This window comes from Hydra vulgaris, chromosome 02, assembly GCF_038396675.1.
Source record: "Hydra vulgaris chromosome 02, alternate assembly HydraT2T_AEP".
In the NCBI taxonomy this organism is placed as follows: Eukaryota; Metazoa; Cnidaria; class Hydrozoa; order Anthoathecata; family Hydridae; genus Hydra; species Hydra vulgaris.
The window spans coordinates 66,242,990-66,269,115 of record NC_088921.1 but is presented as its reverse complement, the minus strand read 5'-3'; the positions used below and the strand labels follow the sequence as shown (position 1 = coordinate 66,269,115).

At 28.5% G+C, this 26,126-nt stretch overlaps 1 protein-coding gene across 5 annotated transcripts in view; it reads right to left on the bottom strand.

Moving 5' to 3' along the window:
- Positions 1-7,188: 7,188 nt before the first annotated feature.
- Positions 7,189-26,126, bottom strand: part of LOC100199249 (uncharacterized) — a 98,766-nt gene continuing 79,828 nt past the window's right edge. For all 5 annotated transcript variants that reach the window (XM_065791733.1, XM_065791735.1, XM_065791737.1 and 2 more), the window contains 2 exons: positions 22,763-22,852; positions 7,189-7,823 (listed from right to left, as the gene is read on the bottom strand). In XM_065791733.1, coding sequence (XP_065647805.1) covers positions 7,408-7,823; positions 22,763-22,852 — 506 coding nt within the window. In that variant the 3' untranslated portion in view covers positions 7,189-7,407. The remainder of the gene's footprint in view (positions 7,824-22,762; positions 22,853-26,126) is intronic.

Here is a 26,126-nt window from a genome sequence, read left to right as displayed (position 1 = left end):
GTCTTATTTAGATCTTTTTATGGTCTTGTCTTCGAATGATAAGTTTTAAAAATCTTTCCAAATAGCTTTTTTTGAAAATGGTTTATGTGCACAATTTTAGATAATCTTTGAATATTTTTTTCCTGGAAAGTTAAAAGTTACGGGATGGATATCTCAAATGTTTTTATGTAACCATTCAAAAATTGTAAATGTTCAAAAATTCAATGAGATAAACAAAAAAGTGTAAGCTTTTTCTATACGTCTAAATTTAGGTCAGTTTCTGTCATAATAGACCCAAAATAAGTTTTATTATAATATTTATTCATAATTTCTTTTTCGAAAAATACAAATAAACTATTTTCCTTCCCTTCTCGATCATTGTTTTTTTATTAATGATTGGAATTTTATACAAGAACCAACAAAGAAAAAATAATAACAAAGAAGCAGTTATTTGTTTGAATGATTAGGTTTTATAAAGTTTAGTAAATATTTGACGTAGCTATGAGCATAGCTCGAGGAAGCAAAAACACCGAGCTTGTATAAATCTGTTTTTTTTGTAAGATAAATAAAAGTTATTTTTTTAAAAATGTTAAATTTGAAAAATTAATTCTTCCTTTTTTTTAAGCATCCTTGTCTTACCTGCTGAATAAACCCGAGGAAAAGGGGAAAGTAAGGGAAAGGGGGTTTGATAAACGGGACGATCGGAAATAATTACAAAACCTAAAAAATGTGAAGCCGAAAATCTCCAAGATGATCCATTATTTATGTTTATGTTGCCTAATAAATTTGCTTTTAACAAAAAGTCATTAAATCTTGATTTTCTACTTCTTCCCTGTTTACTTTTTATAGCTTTGTTCTACTAAAAACGTTTTATGACAATTCCAATAATTGATTTCGGAACATTAAATGCAAACTGATGTACATTTATTTATAAAAATTATTTTTGATAGCATAAATCTGAAAAGCTTTATAATTTTGTTGATTTCCATGCAAATGTTAAAATCTCTAGTTCTAGGATTTACTACCGTAAATAGTCAACTTGGGTTGTGACTTATGCTCTGGTTATTTCAAAACCTAGTTTATTTCAAAACCTAATTAATTTCGGTACCGATCTCTCCTACTTTGAATTAATATAAAAAAAAACTGTTTTTACAAATTTTTTTAATCTAATTTTTTTTTTCTGCATGTAATATTCTGAATGTACAAGAAGTATAAACTTCGCCTTTAATATGAATTATATATCAAAAAAAAGATGAATAAAAATTTAATTTTTGACAAAAATGAAATGATAAATGTGACAAAACTTGGATATTCAAAAATTGCAATGAGAAAAGTATTTTTTAAAATTTCCATATTTTAACGATATTAAAAGCAAAAAAAGCAAGAGATATCAAAGCAATTCATAACCTTTTTTAAGTTTTTACTTATAAAAAAGATTTTTGTATTAAGGATTTTTTTTTTTTTTTTTTTTTAGTTTTTTTGTTCTTTAATCTTTACAAATTCGTAATATATAATAGAATCTTTACAGAGTAAGAAAAACTTATAAAAAAAATCACAAAGTTACGTTATACAAAAACTATATAAAATAAAACTGTAAAGTATTAGAAATTAATTCAAAGAACGCGGAAAACTTGCAGAAGACCGACGGTCTTGTCATCAAGAAACCGCTATGCGTTACAAATATTTTCAAATACTTCATTTAAAATAAGTTTATATTAAAGCGAAAAAATGTTATCAGTTTTCGGCAGAATGAAAATAAAAATCCAAAATGCAAAAAAACTAAGATTGCAGACAAAAAGAAGTTTTTCATTTTTTTAATTTTATTTCAATACACATAAATAGAAGTAGGTACACGATTTGCTAAATAGGTAATATGTAGTCGTTCAAGTGTTGATAAGTAAGTCTATTATTTGTTTATGTATTTTTGTTATTGCAGTTATTTATTTTTTTAGTATTTTTGTTATTGCTGTTATTTTTTAGTTATCTAGAGTTTTTAGAGATGAGATATTAGAGTTTACATTGGTTTAGAAACATTATGCCAAAAAGTGCACTGACAAAGATATTTTCTTAATTTTAAGAAAATTTATTCTCTCTTTATTTATTTAAAAAGTATATCTATATTTGAAAAAATTAATTATTTGAAATGACTAGCGGCGCCCGAACTAAACAATTTTTCTATCATCACCGCGAAGATTATCTGATTTAAGCACTTAATACAATTTACGTTACAATTTATTATTGATTTTATCTTATTCATATATTTTCCCATCCCTCTAATCAGCCTGGTTTAAGCAACACAAATTTTCTGCACACCAAAAATTAGAAATCACATTTACGCTTTAGTTAAGAAAGTAAAAACGTATTTTTGTAACTAAAATCTTTAACAGTTTCTAATTATTTTTAAACCGTACTATCCTCTAGTATCTGATAAATCTTTTTTAGTATATTTACTTTGTTCAAATAATTTGAACCAGTTAGAGTTTTTCAAGTGAAGCAACGTACAAACTCACAATAAAAGAAAAAGGTTTACGGAAAATGTTCATAACTCAGTAAATAATAAAAGTAGTGTAAATATTGAACTGTGACATCAGATTCAAATGCTGTTAACAGCACGCGTTTTTCGACCCAACTTTTGAAAACTCACTTAATTTTTCAGCTTTATTTCATAAAATTGAAGATTTAATAGGTACACATACTTCGAAACTTTATTTTATCATTAATGTTGCCAGGGATGCAAAATAAAGAAATAAAGATATAATGCCGGAGTCCCAAAAGGACTCCGACATATTATCTCTATTTTTTCCAGGTCTGTAGTGTCCAAAAGTACAAAAGATGTTTGTTGACTTATCATTTGTTATTAGAAAAAAATTTATATGATTTAATGACTTGGAACTTATTGTTTTTATGCCCGGAGTCCTTGCTGCCATTATACCTAATGAGTCCTTTCTGCCATTATACCTAATGACTCCGGGTTCAAAATATGATTGTTCCTCTTACCTAAAAGTATTCTTTTTTTTTTTCTGTTAATAGTACATAAACTTTTTTATATCTGAAGAACTCCTGGATACCAACAACTATGAAGAAGTAATTTTTTTGTAATTTTCAAATTCGTAGTCCTTTTTGGGACTGCGCATCCGTAAATGTTGCTGCTTTAGTTTGTGGTTTAAGTTCTTTTCTGTGTCCAGAGTCTGGTTGTTTCAAGCTTTCATTAGACGAGACATGGTATATCTTATGGGGTTATATATAAATAACGTCAAGCGATTTTTGACCAACCCCCTAGAGCGTGACGTAATTTATGGACGACCCCTATGTGTCTGAAAAGAAATTTCAACTAACTCTATCTGTTCTACACCTATAATTATGAATATAATTAAAAAGAAGTTGAAATCAAAAAGCAAATAATTTATTGCATACGACAATTTGGCGCACGGATGTGCCGGACCAAAACATTTTGTACAATTATAAATAAATACTCGAGCCTATTACTAAAAACATTTTTGAAAAACAGATAAAAGTAATTGCAACAGCTGGTAAAAATTGCAGCCGAACAAAAAATTATAAATGCTGTTAATTTGCGAAAGCATGTTTGACACCAACCAGTGTTTGTGTATCTTGCAATGGTACATGGCACTAGCAAGAAAATTAGGTAGAACGTCTTTTTTTGTTATTTCTACTGCTAATGGCTGAAGGTTAGATGTGAAGTCATGTTCAAATATTGTAGAGTAACTCACGACCTCTAAAATCTGATCCAACTTTATGCACAAAAGAGAAATACGAATTTTTCCAAGCATAACTACCAAGATTCTGTTAGGAGTATGGAGCTAGATGAGCAAAACTTTTAACATTCTATCGATAACTGCAATGTTTAATCGCCGTTACGATATTTTATTATTTAGGTAGTGAAGATAATAAAATTTACATAAATGTTAAATATACCCTGATATAGAAATTGAAAAACTGACACAAAATGTCAAAAAATCTATTGATAAAATACCCTATGAAAATCCTTTTAAGGGGTGATAGTGCATGCCTATGGGAGCCCAAAATAAAGGGTTTTGAAATCCCTCATTAACATCCAAAGTATAATTTTGGTCAAGAAGTTTATAAGCTTTTGCATACCATAATGCGAACTATTTAAGTGCTTAAAATGCTACAAGACATGCTTTGCTTAAACAATATATAAAATATAAAATGTAATGCATAAAAACAAAACTTTTTTATTTTAAAAGCTTTTATTCAAATATGCATCTTATTGCTGTTCCGATGTATTAGGATAAATTCTCAAGTTCGAACTTTGCCCCTTGGTTAAAAAATTACCGGCCAATAATTTTTTCGGGAAATGGCAGTAATTATTCAAAGAAGAAAGCAAAATGTAAACACAGTGAGCGCTTTTAAATAAATTTAAAGATGCCTACATTTGCAAAAACTCATGAAGATTGCAGAAAATCTGTTTGTGTTACATGCATGAAAAAGGGTGACCAAGAGTTGACTGAAAACTATAAGTTGAAAATTTTCAACTGATTCAAACAGACATAGATTTCAGTGATGAAAGAGTGCCTATGGCTACTTGTGTTTCATGCAGATCTCAAATTGGAAAACTTTGTGCTGGAAAAATCAATCATGTGCCTAAACTTATTGACTTCAAGTTAATTTCTATCAAACCTACAACCAGAGTTTCGTCAGTTTGTGAGTGCCTTTTATGCCAAATTGCCAAGATCAAAGGAAAGGAGAAGCATCCGTTTGACAAAGTCAAAGAATCCGAGGAAAAAATTCCAAAGCAAACTTCTCAGAATTCTGAAAAGCGCTGCACAAAGTGCTTGTCAATTATTGGCCGAGGACTTCTTCAAAACTGCACCATTGGAACTCGCCATGAAAACCTGAGAAGTATGGCCACAGATGATCCCGTAGGTGCAGAGCAAGTGGCTGCAGCAGTCTTAGCATCCTAGATCTCCAAATGGCACTATTAGACTGTGGAAAACTTTTGCCATTGAGGAGAGGTAATTACTTCTATTGTCTAGTTAATTATCATAGTATCATTATGCTAAATTAAAGGCAGTCAAAATGTTGATTCACAAACATTTAATTTATGACCTGTAATAATTAATTATGAGAAAAAGAAACAAGAATGCTTTTATATTAATTAAAATGCTAATTGCAACTGCTTTTATTGAAAATCCATCTCTTAATTAATTACCCTGCTTCAATTTTATTTCATCAACCTAATTTTACTTTAATTTTATTTTAAATCATTCTCATTGCAAGAATAAATATTTTTTTTCCTAATGGATGTTATTTTATTGTTTTTAAAGGTCCGTCATCGGCTCAGCAGCTATTCAAAGAACCACTCACAACAGAAAATATGGTTCAAATTCAGCAAAATACAGGACTTTCAAACAATGGCATGCGAAAACTAGGTTCAGCACTAAATCAAATCAGCCCAATTAGATTGATGAAGCCAAGTTTTCCTTTAAAGTTTGCTCTAGCCGGCCAGAAACTTAATGATCAGCTCATGGTCAGCAACATCAGTGTGGCAGAGAATGGTCAAACTTGTCAAGTTGTGTACTGCCAGAGCCTCAGCAATCTCAGCGATGTCAGAGCATCACGAAAACTATCAGAATCTTCCATTTTAAAACTCGGGATTGATGGTGGTGGATCATTTCTGAAAGTGAGCTTCACTCACATTGTGTTAGAAGATGATGAGACTCCTACACACAGCTCAGTACAGAAGACAATCAAGCTGATGACACCAGCATCAACCAAAAAAACAAGTCTTAAGCAGCAGATGCTGATAGCACTGTCACTAAACACTCCTGAGAGTTACCAGAATGTGAAGGCCATTTTCGACCTCATTCAAGTCAAAGAAAAATGCCAAACAGGTTCTTTGGTTGTCTCTTGTGACCTAAAGGTGGCCAACATTATTTGTGGCATTCAGTCTCACAGTAGCAAACACCTTTGTTGTTGGTGTGATGCTGCATCTCCAGGTCTTGAAAATTGTGGACAACTTCGGACTTTTGGCCAGATCAGAAGACAGCATTCTGAATACATCCAGGTAGGAGGAGATTCAAGAAAGTCGAAGGAATTCAAAAATGTCATTCATGTACCTTTGATTGAATTTCAAGATGACAAGTTTGTCCTTGAGGCTATTCCACCAATGGAGCTCCACTTATTACTTGGACTTGTGAACCACATCTTTAAAAATCTTTGCGACCTGTGGCCAAGGAATGGCCCCAAGGAATGAACAGTTCAAACTTAGCTACACCAACCTTCCTATTTCTGTGACTCCCAGAGTGCATGCAGTGTTTTACCACGTGCCATAGTTCACCAAGATGAAACAAATTGGACTCGGCCTCTTTAGTGAGCAGGCAACAGAAGCTCTACATTCCAACTTCAAAACTCACTGGGAGAGATTTAAGAGAGATCCATTGCACCCAGATTATGCCAGTCACCTTTTAAAATGTGTCATTGCCTACAACAGCAAGAGAATTTAATTTTTTTTAGAAAAGAAAATTTTCTTCAGAACATGCCTTTTCTCTGTAATCCATTAATATAAATCCAAGGTTGTAACAGAACTTGAAAACAAACTCACTTAGAAAATAAATTAATTAAAGAATATTGGTTTGAATTTTACAGGCTAATATGTTGTGTTTTGTAAAAAAAAATGCAAAAAAATATTTTTTTCAACAAACTTTTTGGGCTACTCATAGCCTAAATGTAAGGGTATTTCGTAGTAAAACATTCAAAGTTAAATAAGTCTGTTGGATTTTTATCCAGGATTTTCAAATCACTCATTTTGTGTTCCATATGACATGCACTATCACCCTTTAAAAGGGTTTCCATAGGGTATTTCATTGATATTAGGACCCCAAATCTACAAACCGTGTAACCAGTAGCGTTTTTTTTTTTTTTTTTTTTTTTAAGCTTGAAATATTGAATATTATAATAAAAAAGTCTGATAAATGATGACGTAATCGAATAAAATGTTTGTACTTCATACTAAATAAATGTCGATAGCTTAAGAATCTAGTGTGTAACAAATTTCATGGATATTGTACAAATGTATTTCGAGTCATTACGTTTTAAAGGGACCCATTAAAAATGTTTAATATATATATAAATATGTGCGTGTGTGTTTTAAACCATTTTGAACATTTTGGTGGCGTACCAACTTTAATTAGACTTTTATGTGTAACAGAGTTAACCAAACTTTAGTTTAAGCAAACACCATGTTCTTTCTAACTCAAAATAACTGTTTAAAAAACAAGCCTTAAAACATTTTTGAAATTTAAAATACTTTATACAGTATAGTAGTCTCTTGGTATATAAATTTAAACATGTTTTATATAAAAGTTTCAATAAATATTACAAAAAATGAACAATGTCTCATAAAGTTAGTATGCAAAATTTTTTTACTAATCATTAAATGGATCTTCACGTTATTTTATCTATACGTAAAGTAAATTCAGATAGATTAAAATTGGGCTTCGTTTCCAATAACTTTTCTGAACTCGCCGAGAAAACCCGAAGGTTGACGTTAGAATTAAAAATATTATTAATGCGAGTTGATTTTCTTTGAGATTGAAATTTTTTACTGAGTCCATTTGATGTCTTCTCTTCTATAGAAATTAAATCTCTTTCATAGGGTATTGATTTAATCGTCGACTGTTTATTAGAAGAATTGGCCGCTGCGTTTTTATCTAATGATGTTTTGTTTGAAGCGTTGGATACAATAGATAGAGCGTTCGAATCGCTATTTACCTTTGATAGGGTAGATGCTAGACATTCGATACCATTATAATATGAAGATGGAAGAAAACTAGCCAAATTTTCTTTTAACAATGTTTCCCCTATAATATTTTTATTACACTTTATTTAATGAAATTAAAATTATAAAAGAAAATAATTTAAATTAACAAGGAGAAAAAAAAAAATTAGAAGAAAACAAAAGTTGCACAATATAGCTATATATATATATATATATATATATATATATATATATATATATATATATATATATATATATATATATATATATGAGTATAAAAGGTAGATTCTGGGCCAAAAAAAATTATGGCTATTTTACAACCATAAATTGTGCTATTGTATTAAAAATTATGGTTACATCACAACTATAAATTATGCTATTGTACAAAAATTTTTGGTTAAATCATAACTACGATTCCTAAGCCAAAATAAAAAATAAAATAATAAATAAAATAAAAAATATAAAAATAAAATAATGGTATTATAACAACCATAATCTATATATAAATTATGGTTACATCATAACCATAATTCCTGAACTTAATAAAAAATAAAAATATGGTTATATCACAACCATAGTTTATTAATATATTATGGTTACATCATAACTATAATTTCTGAGCCAAAAAAAATTTTATAAAAATTTTGTAATTTTAAATTTTTTTTTAAGTTAAGCGTAAAAGTAAATTTGTCCTATTAAAACATTGTCCTATTAAAATTTCCAGATTGTCCAATTTGCTCATCCCCAGAGTTTAATGTAACTACTAATCTTCTTCCATTATTTTTTACAGACTTGTAAATTCTTTATTGTCAACCTATGAGTTGAACGTATCAGGGCCCCTATACCACTTTACCAATGTTTTGTTTTTGAGTTTACGAATAACTTTTTTAATCCTAATTATTTTTTGATTAGTTTTTTTGCAGTTTTTGTTTATAAAAAGTAACTTATATATTTTCACCTTAATCGTCAGTTATTTTATACGTCAGCGGATCTGTGAACTGAATCTGAGACACAGTAAAAACCTCCTAAGTCCATTTCGGTGTGTATCCTTTTTCAAACGTAACTTTCTTTTTAGTTATCCTAACTCTATCACTAATTGAAAACTTTGGTTTAACGGGCTCTGATCGTACCTTTCCATTTAGATTCAACCAAACAATATTCTCATTCTTTTTATCGCTAGCTGCAACTGGTTTTATTTTAATTGAAGAATGCCTTGTCTTGTTGTATTTATTTACCATTTCATCTAAAACGTTGATATATTTTCTAGTAGAATTAGTTGAAAAGTACTTAAACATTTTCTCTTTCATTGTTCTATTCCAATGTTCAATTACACAACTTTTTTCTTCATTTTCAGTTGAATATAACTGAACACCCAGCGCTTTAACATGTTTATTATAAAAATGTAAGCCTTTATCTACCCATATTTTATTACACCTTCTTTCTTTAAAGATTTTATTTAATGCATCAGCAACATCAGCTCCAGTTTTACTCTTCAATGGAACAATCCATCCGTATTTTGAAAAAACATCTATCACCATTAATAAAAGTTTTATACCGTCATTGAATTTAGAAAAATTACATGTCGACTAAATCAACAGCTCATATTTCATCGATTCCATTTACAATAACTTTTCTTTTTCTGAAATGTTTTACAACTGATCTATGAAGTTCGTTTGCAAGTTTGTCAGTCTATTTTAATTCTTTATCCTCGTCTTTTTTACAGATCGTTGGTAGTTTTTTTGAACACCCAATCCAAACTTTGCTTTATTTGATATAATAGGTTTAATAATACTTCGTTTAATTATTTCACGAATTGTTGGAATTTTTATAGCATCCATTTCTTCGAGCATAATTTTATCAGTTTCATTTCTTTTTGCTATATCTGTAAAGTATTTATGAGCAAGATAAATTCATGATCGTAGGCTACATTATCAAATCTATCTACAGGTTTACTCCATTCTTTATATGCGTCAGTAGAAGTTAATCGTTCATCTAAATTAGTACCAGGAACTGCAAAGTTCATACCAGGTAAATGCATTTCGCCTGGGAGCTTTGACCATGGTAGTTTTATTTTATTTGTTGCTGAATTAATTGAACTAACTAAATCACCTCCTGTTTTTGCTGATACAAATTTAGTTTTTGTTTTTCCACAAATAGCGCAAGTTCCACGTAGCATATTTCTTTTGTTTTTACTTACAACATTTTGTAAGTTTAATGTATTTGTTTTGTTTTTACATTTAACACAGTAAATTTTTTCATATAGAGTAAATAAAAAAATGGATATTAAAACTTTATCATGGAATGTAAATAACAATAAGAGAAATAAAAAGTTGTTACCTAAAAGTATAAGAAAAATCATTGTTGGAAAGTCAGGCTGCGAAAAAACTACTTCATTATTGAATTTACTTTTAAGACCTGGTTGGTTAGACTATAATAATTTACAAGTTTTTGGAAAATCTCTTTTTCAACCAGAATATAAAATATTAAAACAATCTTTTGAAAAAAAATTACAAAAAGAAGTTATTCTTGAACTATTTAAGTTACAAGACAAAATAGAAAAATTAAATGCAAACCCTAAGTTTATAATTGAAGTCATTTCAAAAAATTTAAATGAGAAAACAGATATGGAGTGCAAGTTTTTTGAAACATAAGAAGATACACCAGATCCTGAAGATCTTGATATTCATAAGAATAATTTGATGATATTTGATGATTTACAATTAACAAAGCAAAATAAGTGTGAAAAATATTATATAAGTGGAAGGCATAGTAATGTAGATTGTTTCTATCTTGCACAAAATTGTTTTAAGTTACCTAGGAAAACTAAACGAGAAAATACAAACTTTATTTGCTTATTTCCACAAGATTTAGAGAATTTAAATCATATTTATAAAGATCATGTTTCAAGTGATATGTCAAAAGACGAGTTTATAAGATTTTGTAAGGATGCTTGTCAGAGCCTCATGGATTTGTTATTATAGATCATTCTTCTAAAAGAGATTATGCAAAATATAGAGGTGGATTAGATAATTTTTATATACCAATTCGTGAATTTTAAAAATTTATAAAAAAAACAAAATGTCTATATCATTATATATATATATATATATATATATATATATATATATATATATATATATATATATATATATATATATATATATATATATATATATATATATATATATATATATATAATGATATAGACATTTATATATATAACATTTTATATATATTATATATTATCAAGTGGAAATAGCAATAACATAAAAACTAAGTTTGCTCCTATTATTCAACTTAGACAAGATAAAGAATATGAAATGGCTCTAGTTAGTTTAGTGACAAATTACAGTTTTCCTAATATTGATTTTTCAAACAGCAATTTTAGATATAGCACAGATAATGGAATAACTTGAGATAATATAAATATTTCAGAGGGATGTTATGAGATAAATAAACTGATATAAATGGATATATTCAATTGATTATGTCAGAAACCGACCATATTAGCGCAGGAGTTGCAGGTATTAAACTTAGAAAATAAAGAAAAATAAAGAAAATAATAATACATTAAGATCAGTTTTAAATATTGTATCTGGTTATAAAGTTGATTTTGCAACTTCAAATTCAGTTAGAACTGTTTTTGGTTTTAACAGTTTTAACAGGTTACCATGAACCAACTAATATTGTAAACGTATTAAGTGTTAATAGCGTTGCAAGTGATATAATAGAATCATCATATATAAATTGAGGAACAGAAAACGTTATATTCATTTTTACCAACTGTAGGTCTTGGATTTAAAATTGGTCAAGAGCCGTTAAACTTAATTTACTTACCAGTAACACTAAAAACAATTTCAAAAATAGAAACTAAATTGCTTGATCAAAATGGAAATCCTTTGAATTTACGAGGAAAAGAATTGTCTATTAGATTTCATATAAGAGAATAATTTTTATAATATAAAATGAGAAAATATACCAATATGAAAGTTAATGTTTCGCATCGGCAATTAGAAAAACTTAAAAAAGCAATTGAAGATGGTTATGGAGCTAGTATTAAACTATCACATTCAGATCTTAATGGTGAACATGTATTAGCTGTAAGAAATACACAATTGAATAGAATTACAAGAGCATATGAAAAAGGTACGGGTGTAATAATAAATTTAAGTAAAGCACAACTAGCTCACAATTCTCAAATAGAGGGAGGATTTATTGGAGCACTTTTACCTTTACTTGGTACAGCTGGAAGATTTTTATCATTAAGCGTTGCTCTGGCACTTGCAAGAGGATTATTAACAGGAGTAGTTTCAGCAGCTGGATCAGCTATGGTTGATAAAATTTCTGGAAGGTACTTAAAAAAGAATGGACAAGGAGTTAAAATGACAGCTGCGTGATCTGGTTCATATTTGAGACCATCGAGTAAAAAGGGTTCTGTAGGTGATGGAATGCACTTGCGTAGTGGGAATGGATATACATCAGCAGGCTCTGGTTCATTCTTATGACCAAATTCACCATTTGCTAATATTCCATTTTTGAATATGATTCTCTGATTTTTTTTGAAAATCTTTTATTTACATTGCATATAAAAAAAAAAAAAAATGTCAAGAAATAATTTGCCAATGCATAAATTCATAAACAAATATAAAAGAGTTGAACTTCCTCAAATACTTTTTAAGCCACACAAAGATTTAGAACACCTTTCAATATAAATAAATGAGAATAGATATGAAATATTTGCACAACATGACATTACAATAAAATCTTTATCAAATCAAAATATTCCTTTAAAGTTTGGTGTAGCAATTAATGAAGGTGTTGCGTTAGTTTCACTAAAACAAGAACTTAAATTAAAAGTATTAAGTTTACAAGACTGTAATATCAGAGTCTGTTGCTGATATTGTAGTAAATGTTGTTAATAATTCTGTTTCTGATGTATTAATTAAAAAAGGAGAAAGTTTGTTTTATTAATTTATTGTGAGTTTTTGAAAATATTTTTTTCCCTTATTAAAAATGGAATATAATTATAATAAACTATACCCAACTTTTCCAGGTGCACCTGATGAAAATCAGTCACCTGTTGAAAACCAAGCTCATGTATATTGTCTACAAAAAATTAATGAGATTCAAAAAGAAATAGAGCGTGAGAGAGAAAAGAGAACTATGTTAACTAAAAAGTATCATAGAGCTGTAAAAATAGTTTTAGGAGTTGATAATGTATTACTAGCAAGTACTATGGCACTTGGAACTATTAGAATTGATTTTTTGAAATTAATAACTGCAGCAGCAGTAGTTATTGTAATTAAAGGTATGGCATTAGGAGCAGGTGCGTTATCAAAAATAGGTGGACAAATTATTAAAAATTAAATTTAAAAGCAGAAAAGTTAGAGAACTCTTAGATAGTAAAAAAAGAATACAGCAGAATAATTTATATGAAAAGATGGGTGAAGCTAATTTACAGTTAAACTTGACAAAATTGTACAAACCATTAATTGATAGTCAAGCTGGAATAAAAGAAAACATATCTAAATTGCTAATAAATTTGCACTCACTTTTTCAAATGTTCATCCTGAAATAATGGTTGAGCATGCATTTAAAGAACTAATGCCTTCTTATGAAGAAACTAACGCCTTGAGGCTCGGAAAAATTGCAACAGATTATCTAAGAATGTATACAAATAGTAAAAAGTCTACAAATACTACATTTGGAATACATTTTAAGGATGACAAGTTATACATTGGAAAAAAAACCAATATTTATTAACGATGATGATATAACTATTGATAGTAAAACAGAATATGGTACTCCTGGTCTTTGGGAGTGATAACCAATATTTATTAACGATGATGATATAACTATTGATAGTAAAACAGAATATGGTACTCCTGGTCTTTGGGAGTGATAACAAAGTTTAATCCTGATAAGAACTTATATACTGAAGATGATCTTAAAAATTATAAAAATATATTAATACAAACAGATGCAATTACTACTAAAAACCCATACAAACCAAGGTCATATAGGAGTGGAAAATACAGAGAAATAATAGTTCCGACTTGGAGAGATATAAGTTTGTAAGCGAAAGGTTCGGAGTTTGACTCCCACCACGTCCCTGGAAGTACCGCGCTCAACTTATTTTTTCCGCGCAGCGGCCTTGCTCGGCAAGGTTTGTGTTTCGGAGTTAAAGAGTTGAGAGAGGGTTGCACCACGAATTACAACTAAAAAAAAAAAAAATGAGTAGCCTCCTCGACTGTAGTGGCCCTCCTCGGGCCTTGGGGAGGTGAATAATCTGAAAAAAAAAAAAAAAAAAAAAAAAAGGATATAAAGAAAAATGACAAGCGTGAATCAAAAGGAACAGGATTATAAGCTATAATTCTTCCTAGTGACCCTTATGCACTAATTGAAATGCTTGAACTACGTAAAAATGCTTATTGTTCATAATAAGAGATATGTAAAGAAAAATGTTGTTGGAGGAAGTGGTATATTCGACAGCATAAAAAATTTATTTAAACAAGCAGCAGCGCCAAAAGCAACCAGAGTATCATCAGCTATGTTAAATAGGTTGACTGCTAGCGAATTAGGAAAAACTGCATTAACTGCTGCTAAATCAGCAGGAAAAGAACTTTCAACATCAGCAATAGAAGCTGTTAGAGATGTTGCAGTTGAAAAAGGAAAACAATTAATTGAAAAAGCATCTTCAAAATTAGTTTCACAACCAAATATTGCTATTAATAAAAAAAGTAAAGAAATAATTTCAAATTTAATGGAGATGAGGTAACGACAAATATAAGTAAATTAATGAACTTCAATAAAATCAATAAAATCGATAAAATCAGTTAAAAAATCTCAAATGAAAATGCATTAAAAATAGAAGATCTAGTTAAAAAAGGATGTGGTCTTAGATTTGCGTAATTTTTTTACAATTATTAGTTAGCAAAAGAAATTTTTTTTTTTGTATTGTATGTTTAAAAAAAAAAAAAAAAGGCAACTTCGGAAGTATTAAAATTACAGAAATCTCAACTGTTGATGAAGGAATTGAAAGATTTGAATTCCATGAATATGAGCCAGTGGCTCATACAAATCTAAATAGTTCTGGAGCAAGTAGAATCAATGTTGAGCAACAAGATTTGTTCACACTTCCACCTGAGGCTTTTCTCTTGTTTGAAGGAACACTTTTTAAAGCTGATAGAGCAGCTTATGCTAATGCAGATGCAGTGTCACTCACAAATAATGGTATTATGCACTTATTTAGTCAAATATCATATCAATTATCAAACCAACAAGTAGATGTTAATCATCCAGGACAAGCAACTACAATGTTAGGATTGCTTAAATACCCAAACGACTTTCAATCAGCACAAGGATTAAATCAATTGTGGTATAAAGATTCTGCAACAACAGTACTTGCTGATAACATAGTGTTTGCAGTAAGACAAGCATACATAATTCAAGAACCAACTACAGGGAACATTTTCATTCACCATACAAGGGAACATTTTCATTCACCATACCTTTAAGACACATATGTGGATTCTGTGATGATTACAAAAAAGTTATTTATGGATATAAACATACACTAACTCTTGTAAGAAAAAGTGATGATGCAATTTTTAGGCTTGCTGCTGCAGCTGCAGGAAAAGTTAATCTTATTAAAATATTATTGTTTATACCGCATGTGACTCCATTAGATGTAGAAATGATTAATCTTTATAACTATTGAATCAAAAGTGACAATTCCAGCAACTTTTCAAGCGAGGCAGTGTGATACTATACCTGTTCCTCAATCTACTACATTTTCTTGGAGATTAAGCATAAAGATATCTCCTGAGAAACCAAGATATATTATTGTTGGATTTCAAACAAATAAAGATGGAGATCAAGAACTTAATCCTTCAATATTCGATCATTGTGACTAGAAAAATATGTACATTATGCTTAATCAGGAAAGATATTCTGCTGTTGATTATAATTTATCATTCCCAAATCAGCAATTTTCAAGAGCTTATAGAGATGCATCTGTGTTTAGTAAAAAATTTTATGGAATGAATGAATTGATCACACAAAGCAACATACCTCCTTCTGAATATAACGATTTATACCCACCTATGGTTTTTGATGTTTGTAAACAATCAGAAAGATTAAAATCATCAGCAGTAGATGTACAAATTAAAGCAACATTTAATGTGACTGTTCCAGCAAATACTGAAACTTTTGCTGTTGTAATATTTGATAAATGGTTACAATTTCAATCAGATGGAAATAAAATGAATATTGTTTATTAAAACTTTTTTGAAAATTAGTTAAATTTTTTCTCTTTATATAATAAAAAGAATATGAAATATACAAAGAAAAATTTAAAAATCTTTAAGAAGAAAATAACAATTCAAAAACATCTGACAATCTCGCTACATTGCTAATGATTGCTATGGATAATGTGTTATTAAATAAAGAATCTATTATGACTGAAGTGAAAGAAGTAAATGAGAAAAGATCAGTTGATAGACCTAGAATATATCCAGTAAAAGAAACAAATGTGAAGAATCCAGTCGGAAGACCAAGAAAAAATCGCAAAACACCAGAAAAAATTACAGATCCAAAATATGAAAGATTAAAATCAAATAGAAATAAACTAGTTCCTATTAAATTAACTAACATGGAAACAGGAGAAATTACAATATATCCATCATTATATAGAGCTATGCGTGGAACTAAGCATGGATGGAGATATTTTGAATTACGCAATGGAAAGATTGATAATGGTGTTAAAATTGAGATATTTAATACTGAAAAAAAAAAAAAAAAAAAAATAACAGCCACAGAGATGATATAAAAATTTATTTATATTTTAATAAATATACATAAAGAAAATAAATAAAAAAAAAATGTTAAGAAAATAAAATATATTAAAATTGATGTAAGAAAAATAAAAATATAAAAAAAAAATCATGTCATATAAAAAAAAATGGAAAACAAAAATGTCAAAGAATTGAGACAAATTGCCAGAGAGCGAAAAATTAGATATTATAGAATGTGGAAAAGTGATCTCATAAGATCATTACAAATTATATTAGACGAACCGATTATGGATATAGCATCTTCCACAATTTTAACCCCTGCACCTTTTATTGCAACTAATACAGCAATATCTCAAAATCGAGTAATATATATAATAGAGTAATATATAAAATCGAGTAATATATATAAACTCTATTGCAGATTGGATTACATCTGTTCCTGATACAATTAAAAAAACAACTAATGAAAATATTGAAGCATTAAGGTCTTAAGTTGCAAAATTGTGCAATAAATTTGGATTTAAAAAACAAATAGAATTAAACTAATGCAAATACCTATTTAGAATGTTACAAAACTAATTACAGCTGCAGGTGAAAAAGGTTATGATGCTTTATCATTTATGAATCTTGTAATAAAATAGTGCAATTAAAATACTAAATGAAAATAGAAAATCAAAGGTTTATATAGTTCTATCTTGTGAAATGGAGCATACTGATAATAATACAGGAGAAACTATAATCACAACTGCTCCATTTGCAACGAAGAATCAAGTTGTATTAGAATCAATAAAAAAATTAAATAAGATTAATATTTCACTTTTTACATCTTGCCTCATAGGAACAACAGTTCTGCATGCTACATTGAGAAATAAAATTGATGTGCATACAAATAATTTGTACAATACTCTGTCTAAAAAGCTGGAGTGTATTGGAACATTTTTTCGTGCAGAGAATTCAAATGATTTTTCTCTTTTTTGATTTGGCTTTTCTTTTTTTCAGTTTACTATTTTAGTGATCTGTTGTTTGATTTTTTAATTTATTGCTTGATCCTAAGATTTTAGTTTCAATAAAGGAAACTGTTTGGTTTAAATTAGGAATCAGGGATATCATTGAATGGCAAGATTTTAATTCCAATCTAGGAAAAAGTTTAGTTTCCGATCATTTGACCGAAAATGGTGACAGTAAGTCTTATATATCTTTTAAAACTCAAATAAGTTTATTTTTACGTTTGGGTAAAAGAAAAATTTCTTAATTTTTAAAGTTACCAATAAACAACTTGCGAAAATCCATGTGTGAACATAGTAATGTTGTAAATTTTGTTATATATTTTAATAAACAGGACTTTTTAAATAATTAACGGTTTCAACTGGTGGTGGTTGAGCATAAGAGTCAAAACTTGAAACAAAAAAAAAAACTTGAAGTAAAAAGTGAAATATTAATCTCATTTAATTTTTTTACCAATCCAAATCAAAATCCAATGAAATCCTTGCGTACTTCAATCTCCTGTATTTAATACTCCACATTCTTTTTTTGTGTATTTTTAGGTAATTCATCTCTTTCAAATACACCTGTAAAATGTTTTATTTTTAGCTTTTTTGCTGCCTTGATCAATTGAAAATTTGTTAGTGGCTCATTTGGTAAAATTATTCCTTCAACATTGATAAGTTTATGATTATTAATCTTTTTCATTTTTACTTATAAATTGTTTTTTTCTTCTTCTTTTAGTTTGTAGTGCCTATATGCTAATGTGTGTATACCATCTTCTAAAATAAATCTTTTATCGTCTTCTGAGCTTAATGCTATTTTATTGACTTCTTCTGTGTAAACTTCATGTAAATGGGATCTTATTACATTCATTTTCCTAATATCATTCCTTTTATTTAATAAACAATCTTTATAATCTTCATGTGTTATATATTTTCAACAACATTTTTCTTTACCCCCTTATATTTTTTGTTATCTTTTCTGTGTACTTTGTAAGAATACAACTTTGATCTGAGTCCTATAAATTCTTCAATTTGTGCTCTTGTTGTTTCATCTTTAAACATTCCTATTACTTTCTTATTAGCACCAACTTTAAAACCTCCATTATTAGTTGCTGGGTGCTTTTGGTTAAATTCACTTGTATCAAATTTGCTTTCAACATCATTAGAAATATCTGCATAAAAGTGTTCTATTTTTATTTCATATGCTAACGAATCTGTATCTGTGAATAATAGTTTTGCTCGATCAGAATATTTTTTCTTTATGTAATCATAGTGAAATTCATACATTAGTGTTTTACTTAAATCTAAAATACACATACCTAAGTAAATTGGTTTGTTATAAAGTAATTTTGTTCTTTTCATATTTATTGCTATTAAGTTTTCATCAAATATTGTTCTAATTTTACAGTTTGGTTTAGATGCTAATTTAATAGCTTCATCTCTGTTTGTAACTGGATTGGTAAAAAAATTAAATGAGATTAATATTTCACTTTTTACTTCAAGTTTTTTTTTTGTTTCAAGTTTTGACTCTTATGCTCAACCACCATCAGTTGAAACCGTTAATTATTTAAAAAGTCCTGTTTATTAAAATATATACCAAAATTTACAACATTACTATGTTCACACATGGATTTTCGCAAGTTATTTATTGGTAACTTTAAAAATTAGGAAATTTTTCTTTTACCCAAACGTAAAAATAAACTTATTTGAGTTTTAAATGATATATAAGACTTACTGTCACCATTTTCGGTCAAATGATCGGAAACTAAACTTTTTCCTAGATTGGAATTAAAATCTTGCCATTCAATGATATCCTTGATTCCTAATTTAAACCAAACAGTTTCCTTTATTGAAACTAAAATCTTAGGATCAAGCAATAAATTAAAAAATCAAACAACAGATCACTAAAATAGTAAACTGAAAAAAAGAAAAGCCAAATCAAAAAAGAGAAAAATCATTTGAATTCTCTGCACGAAAAAATGTTCCAATACACTCCAGCTTTTTAAACAAAGTATTGTACAAATTATTTGTATGCACATCAATTTTATTTCTCAATGTAGCATGCAGAACTGTTGTTCCTATGAGGCAAGATGTAAAAAGTGAAATATTAATCTCATTTAATTTTTTTACCAATCCAAATCAAAATAATACTGCAAGTTAAAGAATGCACTTATCTGTTTCTAATCAACCCAAATACATTCAGAATCAATCATAAGCAGCTTCCTGTAGAAGATAGTACTGCAGCAGATCACAAAAATCACATCTCTACAAAAGATGCTCACCACAGAGAACTGGGCGGATACCTCGACCAAACAAAGGTCATTCTCAAAAAATCTCTGCTTTACAATGCAAGATTTTGCTCAGGTTCAGCTTAATATGGATTTGTCAAATTTAAAAAAGATTACCAAGCATTAACAAAAATTTTGAGTTAAATTTGTAGAGCTCACCTTCAAATAAAAATTCAAACTGTTTGGGAAACAGTTATCTAACTTTTCAAACACAAAATTATTAAAGACATTTTAAAAAAAACAGAAATAAGTCTGAATTCTTACAGAAATCTTAAAGACATTTGTGAGGAAAGTTTTTTTGGCCTGTGGATTTTTTTCTTGAAATTTAATAATTGTTAATTTGGAAAACCAAGATTTAAAAATAATATTTCAACTTATTTTCTAACAGCATAATAATTATACAGAACTGTATAAACTACTTTAAAATTTCGAAAAATATTGGAGCAGATTGTTCACCTCATGAGTAAATGTGTGTGTGTTTTACTTGTTATTTTAATAAAACTTTGTTTAATAATAATAAGTAATGTTGATGGCATGAATCATTTTTTCAAACTGTAAAAAAGACATCTTTTACTCATGCTTTTACTTAAAATACCGATAAAGGTTTTGATGTCATTACACTGAAAAATCATCTTTTTTCTCTTTTTTCTTAATTCAAAATAAGTTATTTTTTAGGCATGGATATAAGATGAAGTTTCTTGTTTTCAAAGAACCTAATATAAAATTTTGGAAAATCTCTGTTAATATCGAAAATTTTGCATTGTCAAGGTATTTTTAAATATATAAAAAATTGTTCCATTGATTGCGTACAAATAAATGCAAAGTTTTTTTTATTCTATCATTTTTCCTATATCAGCCAACAGGGCTTTAGATCTGAAATCATTTCAAAACAATTATTATATCCTTTCTAACTACAGTCTTCAAGATATTTATTGACAGCACTTTACTTCATTTCTAGTAATTTCTGGGGTACCACAAAATTTCATTCTTGGTCATGTGTTGCATCAATAACAATGAATGATTTTGCTGAAGATACAACTATAAACTCTAGTTTTTTTACAATGATTTAAATATTGCATGTTTTGAAAATGTGCAAAATAAACAAACAATAAACTGAAAAGAGAACAAAATCTTAAGGAATAAAAACAATAAAGGAATAAAACAAATAAAAGATAAACTAGAAAAGATAAGCATAAAAATAACATTTTTTAAATTTAAAAGGGTTTCATTTAATAGTCTTTAGTTTAGTTTAGCTTTTATAGTGCAAATTATAAAAACATGCAATGAGCCATACCCAAGTTGTAAAAAACAAACATTAGATACATGATTACACTCCTTTTCACATAAGATGGCATTTAAAAAATAAACTCAAAAGTCAAATACTACAACTGGAATAATGTTTACTACAACTTAAATGCCTTTAACTATTTTTATTTTATCAGGTGATTTTATCACTGAACTTTTTTTTTTTGTTTTTAAAAACTCTGAAGATTAGTGTAAGCCTCCCAACTAATTGATCTGCTTTTGCTAAAAAATATTCAAGACTAACTCCATGAACTACCTTTTAAAATCTCTTATGCTCTTAAAGTAAATGCTTCCACTTTCTGATAAAATATTTAAGCCTTTTCTGACTTATTTTATGCCTTTATCACAGACTTTATACACAAAGTGAAAGAGATGCAACTTTACGACGATGGAAAAGAAGCTCAAGCTTAGCAGATAAAGTAGGTCCAACTATGTTTAAAATGCGTTTTTGGACCTTGCTTTGAAGAGAAAGTGCATCATTAGAAGAACCAACCCAAATATGACAACAGTATTCCATACAGGAACGAATAAGAGATTTGTTAAGGTAGAGAATGGAATCAGGAGAGATAATGGCGAGCATGAGAAAAGAGAAGCAACCTAAGCAGATGCTAATTTAGCAATTGATTGTATATATGGTTTCCATAAAAGGTCAGCAGTAAATGATAATCCAAAAAGATGTAAAGAAGAGGACTCAGTGAGAGGGTTGCCATTCATCAATATAGGAATGTCGACAGTACTTCGATAGTTGTTTGCAGTAAATAACTGAGTTTTTTTGGAGTTAAAATTTACAAGCCACTGTGAGCCCCATTCAGTTACAAAAGTGAGATCAGATTCAAGATTGGCTGCCTGTTCTAAGCAATTGAAAAGAGAATACTTTTTGTCAAAAGCGTTACTAGGGACACCATCCATGCGCAACATCGCACAGTTAATACTCTGATATTTTGCAGCTGTTGATGGAACCAGCCTCTCTGAGAGCTATGGCAGAGTACAGGAAACCTTATTACCAGCTGGCCTCAGAACCATTAAACTGAGTTTTAGAGCTTTACCCTCATTAGGAGATAACAGGAAGAGTTGTATAGCCACTATCAAAGAGGCACAAGCAAAACCTATGAGAAAAGTCAAGAAGATCCAGCATTCATCATTCTAGGCAGGAATTAATGTAACACAGGTTTACATCTATGCCAGCCTAATAGATGATAAAGGGGTTTGAGGCTGGTCAACAGAATTATTTTGCTTACCCTTAAAGTCTTTGAAATATATAATAACAAATAAACAAACAAAATTTAAAAAAATATACATCTATAAAAAGACAAAAGATTTTGACACGAGATAATGATAGTTGATAATTGATCCATAAAAGGTGATAATAGTTCAACAAAAATAAATCAAACAAAAAAAAAAGGAAAAAATAAATCTAAAGTATAATATTTATTCAAATAGTGTATATAAATAGAAATATTACAAAAAAGTATTATCAACATCACTCTAAATGTTTTTAAAGGCATGGAGTTTTAAAGTTGCAAATTTAATTATGTGAGATATAATTATTAAATCAAAGATTTAATTTCTTTATTTCAAAATTTTCTTGTAATTGTATCTAGTAAAAAAAAAAAAATTAAAAACTTTTATAAAAATGATAAAACCAACCTTTAGCAGATTCTGAGGTTTTTTCCAAATGAGTTTTTTCCTGAGTTTTAAGGCTTTCAAAACTTTTTTCAACATTCTTTTCTGCATCCCCTGTAATACACAATTTCTAAATATTCTCATACCAATAAACTTATATGCATAATGCAAAATAATTCAAATTTTATTAAATTTATTTAAAAGTGCTTAAAAAGTTAAGAAAGCAACAATAAAATAGAAAAGTAGTTTAAGTATAAAAACGAAAAAAATAATAATCTAACAAAAAGTTAAAACAATTTTTAATGAACCGGAAATGAGGATGATGATGATGATGATGATATTGATGATGATAAGTAGGATGGTGCAACGCAAATTTTAATATTGAGGTTAAAATAAAAATAAACTGCCTATCAGTTTGCTCCATATTCTACATCAGGGTTGCAATTTTTAAACAAAAATTACCAGATAGCTTTAAATCACTTTTCAATTAATTGGAATCATATTTCAATAATTGGAACTGTTTTATAATTGTGAATAACAATTATACAACATACTAATTATATAAGCAATAAACAGCTAATAGCTATTATATATAAGTATTTTTTAAAACTGCAAGATATGAACCGGAAAAAATCTGTGCATATTCTGATGTGGTGTTTACGGAAACTGTGCATTACTTTAATTAGCTAATTTTTTTTTAATTTTATTGTATTAGTGTTATTTAAAATTTAAACAACTCTGTTATCAAGTTAGTTATAGTTTTAATTGAAATGTCATCAAATCAAGATAAGAAGCAAAAATTTTTTTTGCATTTAGCAATTATATTCCAATGATATTCAGCAATTAACCGCAAGAAACTGAATTCTAAATATAAATGCATTTGAATGCAAATACTCACTAAAAAGTTTTCAGTTAGTCATATGGGTAATCTGTTATTTTGGCCCAATTTAGTTTCATGTCACTCTGGGACAACTCTAAACTGGCTTAGAAAACTAAAGTGAAATTTAAGAATATTAATATATGTACTTTCAAAATATAACATTCAATATCAAAATACAATAATTGTATTTCGATATTGAATGTTATATTTTGAAAGAACATATATTTATATTCTTAAATTTCACTTTAGTAAGTTTGTTAAGTTGTGTACATGAGAACTTTGCGTTTTATGCTAAACATCAACTTTTTCACAATATTTGGCTGGGCTTTCTTGGTTACTTAATAGTTTAATAAATACCCATTAAAATATCCACGCAGATTTTTTCTGGTACACGATTTAATCACAATTTCTAAAACTAAATCCTTATTTAACTAAAAATTCCTGGTGGTACCCCCCTTAAATTGTTTTTCTGCATAAAGGCCTTGTTCATCAAGCTTTCGTGTTTCGGAGTTATAAAGTTGAAAGTGGGTTGTAACCATAACTGAAGTAACCTATTTGCTTTTAAATAAACAAAGTCATAATTTAAAATGGTAAATGCTGAATCATAATTTTACACTAAATTAGATAAAAATGAACTCAATTTCCTAACGATAGTTTTAAATTTAATAGACAGTAATCAAAAAAAATTAAATTTAATAGACATATCAATTTAAATAATCAAACAATCTAATTTAATACTATTAAGTTTAATAGACTCAAGAAATTTTATTTGTTAAAATTTCAATTTATTTGCAATTTATTTCAATTTATTTGTAACTATGATGTACTTGCAACAATAGCAAACATTGCAACAGAGTAAAAACCCTGTTTGGTGGCTTTCATGTCTAATTCTTGGACTTCAAAAAATGACTAATACAAATCCCTAAAAATGCAATATGCCAGTAAGAATTATAAGTTAAAGAAGCTATTTTTATTTGGCAAAACTTGATTGACAGAAAGACAGACTTTATGCTTACTAATAGACTGGACAACAGGGACTTGCGCTCATTTGATTGGGAGGAAAATGAGGAAGAGTGTGCACTGATGTACCAGTAAAAAAACATCTAGCCTGTTTCTACTAGATGAAACTCTGGGGTAAAATCTAAACAAAGAGACCCTTAAAAGGCTGGTGTTCTTTACAGAAAAAATCATTTTGTGGTTAATTCAAACGAAAAGCAATGGAATAAATTTTAAAAATAAATCTGATGATCCACCGTAACCAGAAGAACCTTGATTCTTAAACTCCACAAGAACTCAAGTTGAACCACTAAAATAACAACTCTAGTTAAAATGCATCATGTGAAAATGATACCCTCACATCCACTTCTACAATATAAATTCTACATATACAAGTTAATATTCAAAATCTAGCTCACAGACATCTTCCGCTACATAAATTTTAGAGTTAAAAAAAAATCATTAATTCTTTGAAAACAACTTTTTTGAAATTATTTTTATCACCAAGACCTAGTGTTTAATGACAAACTGCCATTCTTAAAACCTACAACCAATTGAACTTTCTTAACTAAACTGAAGGCGGCGAATAATAGGCAAATAGTGAAACGTAAACTAAAAAAACTATATCAAAATATTTATTTTAATCATCCAAACCAATATCAGTTCATTATTTATCTATTTTGTTTAAGGCCTACATTTTCACCAAATTGTCAAGGTTCCAGATTGCACTAACAAAATCAACATCAGTCCTACGCTCAAGAAAAAAATAATTTAGCCGAAATTAATAACAACTGCATGGCAATACAAACTGAATTCTAGCAACATATCATCATATTACAATAGCTCTAAATTTATTTAAAAGCTTGGGACGACAAAAAAATCAGTTTTGGTTATCGAGATTGGCTAGAATGTTAACAGGTTCAGCACAACAAAAAAACTAACATTTTGTTCAATTTAATGCAGGTATGCCAAACAAACCATCATGCAAAAAATAATCACGAATGACTAAAGAAAATTAAATCATTTTGAGGCCAAAACATCAGCTTAAAATATAAAATCACATTGATTTCTATTATAAAGAAACAAGACACTGCTTCTGGTCTTGCTCTTACCAATCACAATTTGACTCTCAATCTACTCTACTAAAATTATCACTTTCAACCCAAACACTGCCAATCTTTGTTAGCCATCAGGTTCTCTGCTTATGTTTTAAAGCACTGACTATTGACTTGAATTTGACTCATATGGTAAAATTTCAACTTTTTTAAAAAATTAAATTATCTCCACAGGGCTTCAAAGTTTTCAAGAGGCTCCTATTACATTGAAGGATGCTGCTGAGTTGATTTTCTTTTATTTTTATTGGCAACTCTCCCTCAACCTAAAACCCCAAAAGATGAACCTTGCTAAACAAAGTTGCTGCACAAAGAAACAGGTTAAACAACAGGGACTTAGGTTGAATTTAAACCTCAAACCTCTTGACTGTGAAGCAAGTATTTTACTTGCCATGTTATT